Raw genomic sequence first — 14166 nt, 5'->3', positions numbered from 1 at the left:
ACCCACCAAGGCAGAGGAGGAACTTTGTTACATTGCTTCCTGAGCACAATAGCTCACCTGGAACACCCATTTTCTGTGATCTGCTGTGGCTGCTTGTTGGCCTCAAGTAGAGTGTGTTGTTTTTGACCAATAAAGATTTAGATGGCCTGTGACCTGCCTATTTGAGGGACTGCTTCTCTCCTAATGCCACGGTGTTGGAGTTGCAGTGATGCTCAAACTGGAGCTCCCTTCCTTAAAGTGAAGAAAGTTGCTGGCAGGCCACTCAATTCTGGTTTCATTCCTCACTCTGTGACCCAAAATAACTCAAATCATTGGACCTCAAATGCATTTTGCAGGGCTTGCCTGTTCTCGCAGGCATTTGGGGAAGGTTTAGGATATAGAGTGAATGATGGGGCTTTGAAGTGGAATGTGGTATCAGTTGGTTTGTTCGATTATGGCTGCATTTCAGGTCAGGCTGATTGGTGGGGGTGAGCGTGTATTGTATGTTATATTTTTTAATTGAGTTCAAGGTGGCTAGAGCTAGGAGTATTCATTTTATTTAGATTGCCAAAACTAATTCTGTATAGTGACTTGGTTTTCATTACAGTAGAAGGCAAATACTGAGTTATTTTATTTTAATTATTGGGAAACAGTTTAATAATTCCTATTTAAAACTGATTTTCTTAATTAGCCAACATCCAAATAAAGGACATTGTTTAACATGAAATTTTAAACTGTGGATTTTAGTTGTTAAAAAGCTTGTTTGGTTTTGACCTGTAACTTGCAATTTTATCTTGTTGTAGTCATTCAAATGAAGGTATGATGCATTTTTGTGAATACATTTTAGTTGCATTTTATGCAATTTAAAGACTGCTCCCTCATCTTAGTATTTATCGTCTCCACAGTGGCCTTTCACAAGTATGATTATATTTTGGTTCAGTTTTAAATTATAAGTTGTTGATGTTGATATTTTACCTCTTGATGTAGACTTGACATCTGTGTATGCTAATTTTGTTGTCTCTTTGCTTTTCTCCTCTCAGGTTTTATTGCGTCAGATATGACTTCTAGAAACTCTAGCACCCAGTTGTGGTTAATTACACACTATCATGAAATGGGATCTCTGTACGACTATCTACAGCTCACTACGTTAGACACTGTCAGCTGCCTACGAATAGTCCTGTCCATAGCCAGTGGCCTTGCACACTTGCACATAGAGATATTTGGGACCCAGGGGAAGCCTGCCATTTCCCATCGGGACTTGAAGAGCAAAAATATCCTTGTTAAAAAAAATGGGCAGTGCTGCATAGCAGATTTAGGTGAGTTTCAGTTTCCAAACAACACAAACTGCATGTTCCATAACTAACCAAATATAGTAGATGAATTTTAAGGTACTTTGAGTAATTTGTGACTTTCTTGGAAGTTAGGGCAGCCACTAGGGGGCACTTACAAGGTACTATCCTGTTGTTCCAGGTGAATAAACTTAGTACCACTTCTGATTTCAGAAACAGATGTTACATTTTGGATCATTCTCAGAGCAGGCTTCATCAGTAAATAACACTTCACAGTTTCATTAATAATGTCTAGTCTATAGCATTTTAGAGGCTTTATGGATAATATTTAGGATCCAATTAACTTTTTTTCCTCTCTAAATTTTAAGTTAATGAACTTTTTCCATTCTTCCATTTCAAAAGGGAAGGGTGGCAATTTAGGGCTTGATCCAACTCTGATTTGGAGTCAGTGGGAGTTGGGTTGAACTGGGCTCTTACTAATAATACACTTATTGTTCCAAATGTTTTTACTTAAATCTTAAAATCCTACTAAATTTTTGCCTGTGAAACTTATTGTACAAAATATAACACTTAACTCCCTGGCTCCTCTAGGCCTGATCCAGCATTCCCTGAAGTCAGTGGGACTTTCACCATTGATAGTGAGCACAGAACCAAGCTTTTATTGAGTTACTTGTATTTTTTAAAAAAATTAAATAGCAATTTCTAGGCCAGGGGGATGCAGAGGGATGATTAAAGCAACATGACTGGTTAATGTACAAGGCATTATGGCGCGATGCTTCTGTTATCTGTGCAAAGGGAAGAAAAAAGTGATAGACTAGTTGTTTTAAGGCATGTTGAATGTAAGGAAATAATTGGCTGGATTTAAAAACATTGTGTGACTTGATTCTGAGATTTTCTTTGTGCATAATTCCCATTAACGTCACTGGGTCTTATGACTGTGACACACATTGAGATCTGACCGTATCCCACGTAAATGGTGTTCAGCATAAATGCAGGTGCTCCCATAATAAGTAACAACCTAGCTGTATCTCTGCTGAGGGGACAGCTCCTCAGAGTCCACAGAGGGAATCTCAAACAGGAAATGGATATTTTATTTAGTGAAATAAGTAATACACATCTTTAAATTCTGTTTTGTAGAGTTCATTTTTAAGCTAATACTTAATCATCACCAGAAGGGGGCAGCATTTATTTCACTATTGAGTCAGCACCATAGAAGTGAAATGAAACCTTTTTGCAGTGGTATCTGGAGACCTCAGTGGTATAGTGGAGGGGGTGTATGTTACACAGATAGGAGCAGAAGTATTTGCTGCTGTTCGACTAACTTTGCCAGTGGGGAAAATAAATGGCCTTTTTGAATATGAAAATCTTGGCCACCTATTTATGGAGCACTCTTCTTCCTTCATTATCTCTAATGGGAATTAACCAAAACAGCGGTTTCCTCTACAGGTTGTATTGAGTCCTTTTGTGCATGGTTGGCCTGTCTTCATTTTCTTCTGATCTGATTTTTCTTTCATTCCTCTCCTTTCCAACACTGATGTCTCTCTCTGTGCCTAGCTTTTTAGCAATAGTGTGTGTAGATAGAACTGTAGTGAAGTGTAGCTTCTGATGGCTAGAGAAGTGCAGTTAAGAACCAGGTGGTTATGCATTGTATTACCATCCAAGTCACTGTTTCAGATCTGCCAGTGCATCCAGTTAAGAAATTCCTTAACTGTGTAAACTAAAAGAAAAATTTGCTGCTGAGGGAATTTTGTGCCAAAAAATTAAAAATATTCTGTGCACAATTTTTTAAAATTCTGCAAAGTTCTGCATATTTTAATTGCCAAAATAAACACGATATCATCACACCATTTTCAATTATTTTGGTAATTTATTTCAAAATACTTGTCCGCAAATAATTGAAAATGGTGTGATAACTGTGTTATTTTGGCAATTAAAATATGCAGAACTTTGCAGAAGTTAAATGTCTTTTTTTTATTTATTTATTTTATTTATTTATTTTTGGTGCAGAATTCCCTCAAAAGTACCAAGGTTCTGTGTAGTGCAGTCTGGTTAGGGCAGCCTGGTGTGGGGTCTGGGTGCAGAGGGGAATCTGGATGCACAGGGGTTTGGTGTGAGGGTCTGGGTGCAGGAGGAATAGGATCCTGCAAGGGGAGGCATGGTGAAGATGGTTAGGACTCAGTGGGTGGGTGGGGGTGCTGGGGGGTTAAGGTGCAGCTGGTTGGGGCTCAATGTGGTGGAGGTCTGAGTATGGAGGGCTCCTGATGCCAGGGGTGAGGCTCAGCAGGGTGAGGGCTTGGTGGGGGGGGGGGGGGTTTCAATGGGGAAGCTCTGGGTGCAGGGGGCTCCTGATACGGAGGGAGTTGGGGGGGGGGTGTCACTGTACAGGGAGCTGCTCCCCCTGTCTGCCCAACTCCCATGCAGCCAAAACACCTTTCTCTCCTCCCTCTCTCCCCCCAAACCCCAAAATGGTGCAAACTTGCTTCAGCTGGGGACGTTTTCTGGGGCTTGATCTGACCCAGCCACTCTGTGATTTTACCTCTTCCCCCTGCTACCTGAACAGTCTGAGCTGCTGGGGAGGGGTGAGTGAGTACTGGTGCAGCTTCTCTTTGCTTCCCCACAGAAACCATTTTCTGCAAGGAAGCAAAGGGATTCTGTGTGAGGGGCGGACACTTTTCTGCATGTCGCAGTTGCACAGAATTTTCCCAGGAGTGAAAATTGTGTACATGTAATTGTGTACACACACACCCTTGCTCTCATTTTTCAGTGTGACTGAAAAACTCTGAAAACTGTCTCAAAGCTGAGCAGCTCTGTTTATAGAACAGTTGTAGCAGAGACGATATCTGTGCAGTCTTCCCTACATTGGTGTCACTGGTGGGATCACTTCTTCATTGTTGTTCAGTCCTTTTCTTTCCCGATGAAAGTGTCTTCAAGAGTGCTCATTTTCTGCTGGTTACGCCTGTCATCTAAGATCTGGATGGGGAACTAATAAATTCATTGCCAAATGGCAGTTTGATGGTAACAAGTTTCAGTTGCTACTAATCTAGGCTGGACATGAACTAGAAGTTTAGGGAGGAAAGTCCTTTGAAATCAAAGCTTTGAATGTTTTGGAACTAGGTAATGAAATACCTAGCTTGCAGGTTTTTTACAATTGTAGGAAACAGCCTCATGCTTTCTGTATAGATAATCCCTTTTTTAATAAAGAAATCCAAGTGTATATGTGGTGGCTTCACTTTAATGAATGTCTGTATTCAAGTTACTGGATTTAGGAAAATTGTAGTTTGTAGTTAGTTTGGGAGAACTATAAAAGCAATCCACATACACAATGAATCATTGCAATAGCTTTGTAGAAAAGAGCAGAAGACTTGCATATAGTACAGGACACAAAATAGTGCAGTGAATGTCACTGTTCTGAAACAAGTACTGACCTTCCTAGAGAAGATGAAAAAATGCTAAGAAAATTGAGGAGGTTATAACATAACTACTCAAGCAATGTTTAGTATGGAATATCTGTATGGAAGCCATTAATGATCCCAATAGTGATGTAAAATAAGACTTTTTTTTTTTTTTGTCCAAAACCAAGAAGCTGCATCAGTTCCAACTCTTCCCATCTTTCCCTTAAATGTTTCCTGTCAAAATCAGTAGTCTGGCAGTAATTGAGACCCTGCGTAGCACTTGGGTTCACCTAGGTTTCCTGAAGTGGAAGGCAAGTACACTTAAAACGGTGAAACATCTGGTCTCTAAATACCACCTACAGTACAGAGACCATCATATTTAGGATCTGGTTGCAACACTTTCTCATTTTGTAGTGTAGAAAAACACTAACTTGAGTCTTAAGCCCTTGACCTGTCATTCTACTGAACCTTTTATAAGAGAAATCTGTATTTTGTCCAATTTGGATAGTGTTATATCAGCAAATTCCCCCAAAGTACTGACACGTTCAAAGTTTGTCAGGAAAATTGCTCTGTAAAATTTGTCTTTCTGTCTGAAAGGGGGAATGTATACTTAAGGACTGGAGGTGCCTTTATCTGATTAAAAGACTTAGTGTATTATCTTCCTTAGCCAGTGAAGGGGTTACAAGATTGCACATTTCTAGTTCTGTGCAAGTTCTTGTAGGAACTCCAAATTGATTGGAAGTGCATTTAAACAGCAGAAAAATATATTTTTTTTTCCAAAACCTTGTTACTGTGGAAAAAAGGCCGTGTTTTGAAGGAATATTCAGGAATCCAGTAATCCTGTGACTTAATCTTCTATGGGTCTGCTGTTAAAGCGTTATCAAGTTGTCTTAAATAAGCTTGTGTTAAATTTAAGTAGGAGATGTTGTTCTTGAAGAATTTGGTAAGGGAGTCAGGAAGAGTCTGTCTTCTGTTTTATTGCTTAATGTTGTCCTGCACCTGTCACTGTTTACTTTGGAGTGACTGCCTGTTTACCATGGTAAAATGGGTTGTGTTTCCAAATTTACTATAATTTAGTCTTTCACATAATGTTCTTTACTTAAATGTTTGGAGATCAGCATAAACCAGGATGAGTGGTTCTCATCTCAGGCCCATTTGATGATGTTTACTTTCTGACCTACATATGTGTTGCTGTTTTTCAGCTTTATTTTTTACTCCAGTATACATATTGGTCATGCAGTATTTTTTCCTCTCTCTGCAAAGAAAGCTCTCTTCCCCCTCAGTTTCGATGTATCCGCCTACCCAAAAGTTCCATAAATACATTTGGACTCAGGGCAGAATTGTTTTCTTTTTAAATAAGATTCCTGGCTGCCTGGTTGTACGTGTAGAGAGTAACGGTGACATCCAGTGGCTGTCAAACACTTAATCCCTGGAATGATAAAATTTTATAACAGTGCAATACACGTGTTTAATAGTAATCTTGTAAGAGATAGTTGGTCTAAGTCTATGGCCAAACAGGCTATTTTTGATATTTGGCAGCTAGTTTGGAGCTGACACAGCTGCTCTTTGGACAATTGAACCCTGTCTGTTGCTTGTTTTTAAGAAACCTCTGTGGTCCTTGGAATATGTACCAAGTTTTGTATACAGTTCAAGTCTCTAACTGCATGTGCTACTAGAGTTTTTTTTTTTTTTTTAAATGATTTAACAGCAACTCTGCTTTCTTTGTTTCAGGTCTTGCAGTTATGCATTCCCAAAGCACTAATCAGTTGGATGTGGGGAACAACCCCCGTGTGGGTACCAAGCGCTACATGGCACCTGAAGTCTTAGATGAAACCATTCAAGTGGACTGCTTTGACTCTTATAAAAGGGTTGACATCTGGGCTTTTGGACTAGTCCTCTGGGAAGTAGCTAGACGTATGGTTAGCAATGGTGAGTATTTGAGGATTTATTTTTAGGACTCATACCTCTGCTTTTTCAAGAGAGGTAGGGAAACAGTAAAAGCATCTGCCATTCTAGTGCACGCTTTCCTGTTGAACTAAGTGGGCAACGTGAAAATACTGTACCTCTGAAGTGTTCGTATTCCAGATACGTATTAGGCTGAACTCTCACCCACTTTGAAGGACTTATGTTGTCTCATATCTGATGTGCAAAGTGCTTTCGCCAACTTCGGATGGGATATGGTGAAAAGCAACCCTTGTTGAATTCCAAATTGAAGATGGTTTATGTATGATTTTAACTATTATACTGAAATGTTAATGCCGAGAGGTGTTCTGATGTCCTGAGAGGATAACTCTACTCTGCTCCCCATGCTGGAGCCCATTCAAACATGTTTAGTTCCTTGAGGTATTTCAGTGAGAACTTCTAGGGAACCCAAAGGACAATATAGAGAAGGGAAGTGATATGTGTTCCAGGGTATGCTTACTGTATATCAGGCTAAACACATTGCACTCTTAAAGAATAGAGCAGGGATCGCTTTGGTGTCTCAAGAGCTGGCTTTTGAACCATGAAGTGATGTGGTTGTGGCCTTATAGCAGTGGTTCTCAGTTTGCTACCTGTGGGCTGCTTGTGGCCCAATCAGCACACAGCTATTGCCCATGTGACTTCCTCAGGGCCATACAGGTAGTATATCTAGTGTGTGGATGTGGCCCACCTAACGGAGCTGCATATGCAGCCCACAGTGGTAAATAGGTTGAGAACCACTGCCTTAGAAGTAAGGTATGTGTTCTCTCCAGTAAGATGAGTTGAGGTAGCTACAAGGGATGGTTAAATAGAGAAGTGAAAAAATGTTACTGAAGAAATTGTTGTGAACAAATTCTCTGTGTGGATATAAAATTATCATCAATTTTTTGGTTAATATTTTATTGATGAACTTTTTAAAAAGGGAGTAAAAAAGATTGAGAGACTATTTCTCAAAACTTGGAAACTCAGGGTTGCAATTTGTCACTTGAGTGCCTTGAGATTTGATCTGTTACAATGAGCTTGTGTTGAGATTTAGATTCTGAAATTGCATATTTTTCTTTCTAAACACTGAACACTGTGGAATGGAAACCTAATTACCAGTTGTCCTAGTGAGAGTTCTGTTGGATGGGTGGTGGTTTAACCAACTGTGCAATAGGTAACCGAACCCAAGACCACAAGGGAAATTAAGATGAGAACAAAATGTGTGCTTCAATATAACTGACTGATGCCATTCATAGTTATGGTTAACAGGACTGGTGGTAGTTAATGGGGTGCCTGTATATCTTCACATTGCACAATAGTTTGTCTCAAAACTGTCCGCCTATAGCACAATGAAACTTTTCATACCACTTTTCAATTAAGACATTTATAGTTTCAACTAAATATGGAACTTTTTTTAGCTAGCTGTGAGAAGTTTGTTCTTCAAGTGTTGGTCCCTCTGTGCATTACACATGTGGGTACTCATGGACACCATACTCCTGAGTCTGGAGATTTTAACAAGCAATGTCCTTTGTCCCACACATGCGCATTAGATCTCCTCGTGCTCCCGAGTTGAGGATATAAGTAGTAGTGTGGGTCAACACCCTCTCAGTTCCTTATTACCTCTGCATGGTCTGAGTCAGAATCCAGTGTCATCCTTTCAGAAAACTTGTAAATAAGATTGTAAATAGTTCTTTAGGTTAGTGTAGTTTGCTTTCCCCAGGCTGGAGACGCCTTCCCCATAGTCAGGGACCATGCCCAGACTACCCATCTTCAAAACTGTATCTTCTGCCTTAGTCACTGACAGAAAAGGAATTAATACCAGCTCTGTCCCGACTGTCTAGGTGAGACACATGTTTCAATGACATGCAGCATTTGTCGCTCGTTTCCACCAAGAACTCACACAGCTCATGAGTTTCACCTTAGACTTGATGGGGAAGGCGCTAAAGCCACTTTCTGATCTGGCCCAGGAAGACCCCCTTGTACATCGGCCTCATCAAACGAGCAGCACCCCTCTGTGTATGTGCTTAGAAGTGGAACCCTCAGTGTCTAAGCCCAAAGACACACTCTCCAAGGCTTCCCATAAGAGTAAGGGACACTCTCATGGGCACAAGGACAGATCCCTGTTGAGGACTGTCTGTAAGAGAGACACTCCTTCCCTGAGCCCTTCAAGGTCAGGTGAGCCCATACACACTAAAGAACTGATTCTGCCAAAAAAACATCAGGGTGGAGGGTTCGGTGAGTAGGGAGAAGGATCCTGTTCCGTTGGTGATTCGAGTTCTGAAGCACAAGGGCCGTTGTTCTCCAGTCCCTTCCACAAGTGTAGCTTCAGACTCTGTGATAGTGATACAGCCGCCTGAAGAACACCCTACGACTGGGGGTGTACTGGTTCCATTGGTGCCAACCATCAGAACACCCTGCACATGGGGTGCACAGAGACCTATATAGCACCAGAGGATATCTTCCTCCCCCACCCGCAGTCTCCCCTCTTCTCTAGCTTGGCCCTTCTGAGGGACATTACTATTCCAGAAGACTATATTGCTTTGTTGTCCCAGGAGCGGTCTTTCTTACAACTATCAAGCAGGATTACCCCAGTACTGATGGCTCTGATATTACAGAAGGAGCAGTTTTTGGATTTGGACAAATCTGATGAGCTGGTGCTTCCTTCATCGTCACAGAGACCTAAGCCTGGATAGGTGATCAAGGACTTACGGTTGCTACGCTTATGAGCACTGCCTCCCTTGGGACCAATGGTTCCCCATGCCATGGGATCCCCTTCAAACAGTTGGCCCCTCTTTCTGGCCCTGTTGGGGACTATGGGATCCCTATACCAGATGTCCAGCACCCACCTAGGAGTCTTTCCACTCTTTCTCCTTGCACCAACAACCAGTTCCGTTGGTGTGTGAGGTGGAGGAAGATGCTGTACCAGAACCACAGGTACCGATGTCTCCATTTCCATAAGCAATAACAGGACTTACTACAAAGAGTGGCCAGTGGTCTCCAGATCTCACTGGAGGAAGCCCGAGATTCATCATCGCCTGTTGAACATTCTGCAGCCTCAGGCCCCAGTAAAGTGGCTCTCCCAGTTAACAAGGCCATCTTGAAACCAATGAGATTAGTCTGGCACATCCCCAAGCATCCTATGTGCTCTTTTCTACCCCCTCCCCCACACACACCTGAAAGGGCTGAGAAGTGCTATTTCATTTTGGCAAAGGGAGCTGAATTCCTGTTCTCCCACCCTGCTCCCAACTCCCTGGTGGTACAGGCTGCTATGGAACATATAGGTCTCAATACCTAAGGACCACCCCATCAGACCAGGGCTCCAAGAAACTGGCCCTCCTGGGGAGAAAGATCTCTGTGGGCTTGTGATTCTGCATGACCAATTACCAGGCCCTGCTAGCCAAGTATGATTAACTACTCTAGGCTGGCAGCCTTTTAGAACAAACTTTCCTGTGAGGTCAGAGCCAAGTTTTTCTCCCTTCTGGAGGAGGGCAAGCTGGTGGCCAAAACCGTTCTTCAGGCTGCAGCAGATGTAGCATCCAGAAGCTTAGCCACTGGTATTGTGGTGAGGAGGGATTCATGGTTGCAATCCTCGGGCTTCCCCAGGGAGGTGGAGAATACTATCCAAGATTTTCCCTTTGAGTCCAGCCTCTTTAACGAGAAGACTGATGAGACTCTCCACTTGTTAAAGGACTCAACTCAGGGTCTTCCCTCTGCTCCCTGGGGATCTGCACATGGGTCTCAAGGACAAACAAGAAGGCAGACCTTTAAATCAAGACCACTTCCACCTCCTACTTGTGCATTCTGCTGTCAGAATCCGTGGGGCCTTTCTGCAATAGACAGAAGACTCAGAGGCCCTGCGTTTCATCCCCCTCTACTACTGCAACCTGTTCCCAGCCTGTGGGTAGGAGCCACTTTTGATGGTGAGCAGGTCTCGACTAAAACATCTCTGATGTCACCTGCCCCTTCTGTCACCTTTTTGGAGGCCGTCTCACTGTTTTGCCTGCAACTGGGAGCTAATTATGATGCATAATTTCCAAGACATAACCATCCATTAGGGATACTCCATAGAGTTCATCTCCTTCCCTCCCTGCAAACACCCTTCCTGACCCCCTTCAGGGACCGCTCTCAAGGCAATTCTTCAACAGGAAACAAACTCCTCATTACACTGAGGCGCCCGCCTCAGTCTCAAGGATTAGGGGTCTATTGTCTGTGTTTCCTAGTCCCCAAAAAGGACAGTGTGTAGAGACTGGATATTTGGCAACTCAACATCTTCGTTTGGAAATCGGAATTCAGGATGGTCATGTTGGTATCAGTAATCCCCTCTCTCCAAGAAGGGATGTGGTTCATGGCCCTCAGCTCTTGACATAGGAACCTCTTGTGGAAGGGGTGAACACCTATGGCTTATCATGGGCTGGAAGCACTTACTATTCTGGTCCTCCTCTTTGGACTAGTGACAGCACCCAGAATGTTTGCAAAAGTTTTCTCTGTGGTGGCAAACCAGATGAGAAGTCAGAGCCACATAGTCTTTCCCTATCTCAATGACTGACTAGCTCCTGGTAGGTCACTCTCAACAGGAGGTCAGATCAGCTAGTCAATACCTCATTCAAAGCCCTGGGGGCCTGCTTGAACAGAGAAGTCCACTTTATCCCCTACAAGGACAACAAACTTTATTGAGGCAACGTTGGATTCTGTTTCTGCAAGAGCCTTCCTCCCTGTAGAAAGGTTTTAGACAATGCACAACCTAGTTTCTTTGATTTCCCACAGACCAACGACTACAACGTGGATGTGCCTGTCACTGTTAAGTCATATGGCAGCGTGTACTTGTCTGCCCCCCCCCCCCCCTTCCCCTTTTCAGGCTTTATCTGCATTGCCTGCCTGGCTCACTCACCTAACAAAGACCACATTAACTCCTGGATCATCAGCTCCTTCACCTAAGTGGTCACACAGAGACAAGGTTCCCTTTGCCACTCCCAGCATCGCTATTGTAAGTGATGCATCCCTTCTGAGGTGGGTGCTCAACTGAACAGTCTCACTGCACAGGGCACATAGACCACGCAGGAGGCCAGCCTACATATCAACATCCTAGAGCTGCGGGTAGTTGACCTTTGCATGCAAAGGCCTTCCTTCCTCTCACTTCCACCCTCCAAACCCACATAATGTCAGATAATATCACCACTGTCTACATAAACAGGGAGGAGTGAGATCTCTGCTGCTTTGTCTGAAGGGAGGCAGGCTTTGGAACTGGTGCATCAGTCACAACATCACCATCTAGGTGACCTATCTCCTGGGTATCCACAACTCCTTAGCAGACAACCTCAGCAGGCATTTTGTGGTGGACCATGAGTCGGGAAATCCACAACTCCATTCTGACAGACATCTTCATGTGCTGGGGCACACCTCTATGCGGGATCTCTTTGCATCACAAACAAACAAGAAATTCCCTATATATTGTTCCAGGGGAGCCATAGGTCATGACTCCCAAGGCAATGCTGTCCTATTGTTGTGGATGAGCAATTTCAGATATGCCTTTCCTCCCATTTTCCTGCTTTTACAGATGCTGAGAAAGATGCATCATGACAGAGCCAATGTCTTCATTCTCCTAGCACACTACTGGCGTAGATAGTTTTGGTTCCCAGAGCTTCTGACCATGTTAGTCCACCCTCCAATCAAGATCCAAACCTTCACAGAACTCCTGACACAGGACAGGGGCAGGTCAAACACCCCAACCTGGGCTTTCTCCACCTTATGGCCTAGTGTTTGGATGAGCATCTGAGGCAGATTGTTCTTGTTTATTCCCGGTCCAGACTGTATATAACAGGTTCCGGTCAATTCTTTCCTACTCTGGGTATCTGGCTAAATGGAAATGTTTCTCCACCTGGATACAGTACAATCAGTCTTACAAGTCCACCCAGCAGCTGTTAGTGGTGCCCCCACCCCCACCACAGTAGATGAGTGCTCTGTTTTACCTACCAACTATGACACTATTCCTGAAGGGCCTCATCAAGGCCTTTTCCGGCAGTCACTAAATCCACACCACTATGGGATCTGAACCTTGAGCTGTCGTAGCTTAAAAGACCTCCATTTGAACCTTTAGCAGCATGTTCCATGTCTCACTTCTCCTTGAAGGTGGCATTTCTAGTGGCCATCACTTCGGCCAGGAGGATCAACAAACTTGGAGCACTCGTGGCAGATTTCTTCCCCCCTCCTCCCCTTTACACAAGGACAAAGTATCCTTTCACCTTCATCCTAAATTTCTACCCAGGGTTGTTGCAGAATTCTACCTTAGCCAGTGTATTCAGTTACCTGTCCTTTTTCCAAAGAGAAGAAACTTTTGCTCCTTCAATGTCAGGTGTGTATTGGCCTTTTCCTTGCAAAGAAGTAAGACCATCAGTCTCCAAGACTTTTTGACACAATAGTAGAGAGATCCCATGGTCAAGCTATATCCTCTCAGAGGATTTCTAAGTGGCTTTCTGGCTGCATTATAAAATACTACAGACTAGCTTGCATCCTGCCTTCTGATGGTATATCGACCCACTCTGAGAGTGCAGGCTGCTACCAGGTGGCATCCCTGAAGGAGGTCCCTATGCAGAGCAGTCACCGGGAGCGCCTTATATGTTTGCTTAGGCACTGTGCGCTAGTCCAAGCCTCTGCTGCAGGTGCAGCAGTGGGATCTGTGGTGCTGCATGTATGGTGGCTTCCTCGCACCTATCTCCAATCTGATAACTGCTTGTCAATCTCCTATGTGTGGAATACACATAGGGACCAGCACTTGAAGTGGAGGTTATTTACTGTAAGTGGAGCTTCTTCGAAATGTGTGATCCCTATCTGTATTCCTCTACCCGCCCTCCGTTCCCTCTGAGGGCTGCAGATGTGATTGGATTCGCGGTAAGAAGAGGAACTGAGAGGGTATTGATCTGCACTGCTTCTTATACCCTTGCTTGGGACCATGAGGAGATCTACTGCTTATGTGCGGGCCAATGGACACTGCTGTTAAGATCACTGGACTCAGATGCCTGGGGCACATGTGTACTCATGTATGGAGTACATATAGGGCCCACACATCTCGAAGAACCTCGAGTTCTAGTAAGCAACCTCTACTTTGAAGTTTGTCTGAACTCTTCCTTGCCATCTTAATTCTAACCTGGCTTAATTGGTTACGTTGGTATTTTTTAGGTTCATAGACCTTAGTGTTGTATTATATATTAAGTGTTTAAATTTGAAAAATTACTAGTTTCTATTGAGTATTATTACACTATTACTATACACTATTACTTCCCATCTGAGTAGAATGTTGGTCTATATTACAGTAGCTCCTATTTCCAGCGCCATAAGTAATCCCTCTCATTTTTATGTTTTAAATGTTAAACATCAAGGAGGAAATTCTTATTCCTATCTCATAGTAACCGTGGAAGTCGCTGTCAGGTGGTCCGTCAAATGATGTAGCTGGATTTGTAAAAGAGCTGATGTAGCTGGATTTGTAAAAGAGCTTATGTAGGGTATGTCTACGCTTCAAGCTGGGAGTATGATTCCTGGTTCAAGGAAACATACTTGGGCTAGCTCTCATT

General features: G+C 43.2%; 1 protein-coding gene across 9 annotated transcripts in view; it reads left to right on the top strand.

The window, feature by feature from the left end:
- Positions 1–14166, top strand: part of ACVR1 (activin A receptor type 1) — a 121922-nt gene that overhangs the window by 95820 nt on the left and 11936 nt on the right. For 7 of the 9 annotated variants that reach the window (XM_037912246.2, XM_037912251.2, XM_043525157.1 and 4 more), the window contains 2 exons: positions 1020–1295; positions 6392–6589. In XM_037912246.2, the coding sequence (XP_037768174.1) occupies positions 1020–1295; positions 6392–6589 (474 nt within the window). The remainder of the gene's footprint in view (positions 1–1019; positions 1296–6391; positions 6590–14166) is intronic. The other 2 variants (XM_043525160.1, XM_043525158.1) reach the window with 1 other exon arrangement.

The sequence above is a fragment of the Chelonia mydas genome, chromosome 11, assembly GCF_015237465.2.
Source record: "Chelonia mydas isolate rCheMyd1 chromosome 11, rCheMyd1.pri.v2, whole genome shotgun sequence".
Taxonomy (NCBI): Eukaryota; Metazoa; Chordata; order Testudines; family Cheloniidae; genus Chelonia; species Chelonia mydas.
Note: the sequence above shows the minus strand (reverse complement) of the source record. Positions and strands in the feature narration are given on the sequence as shown.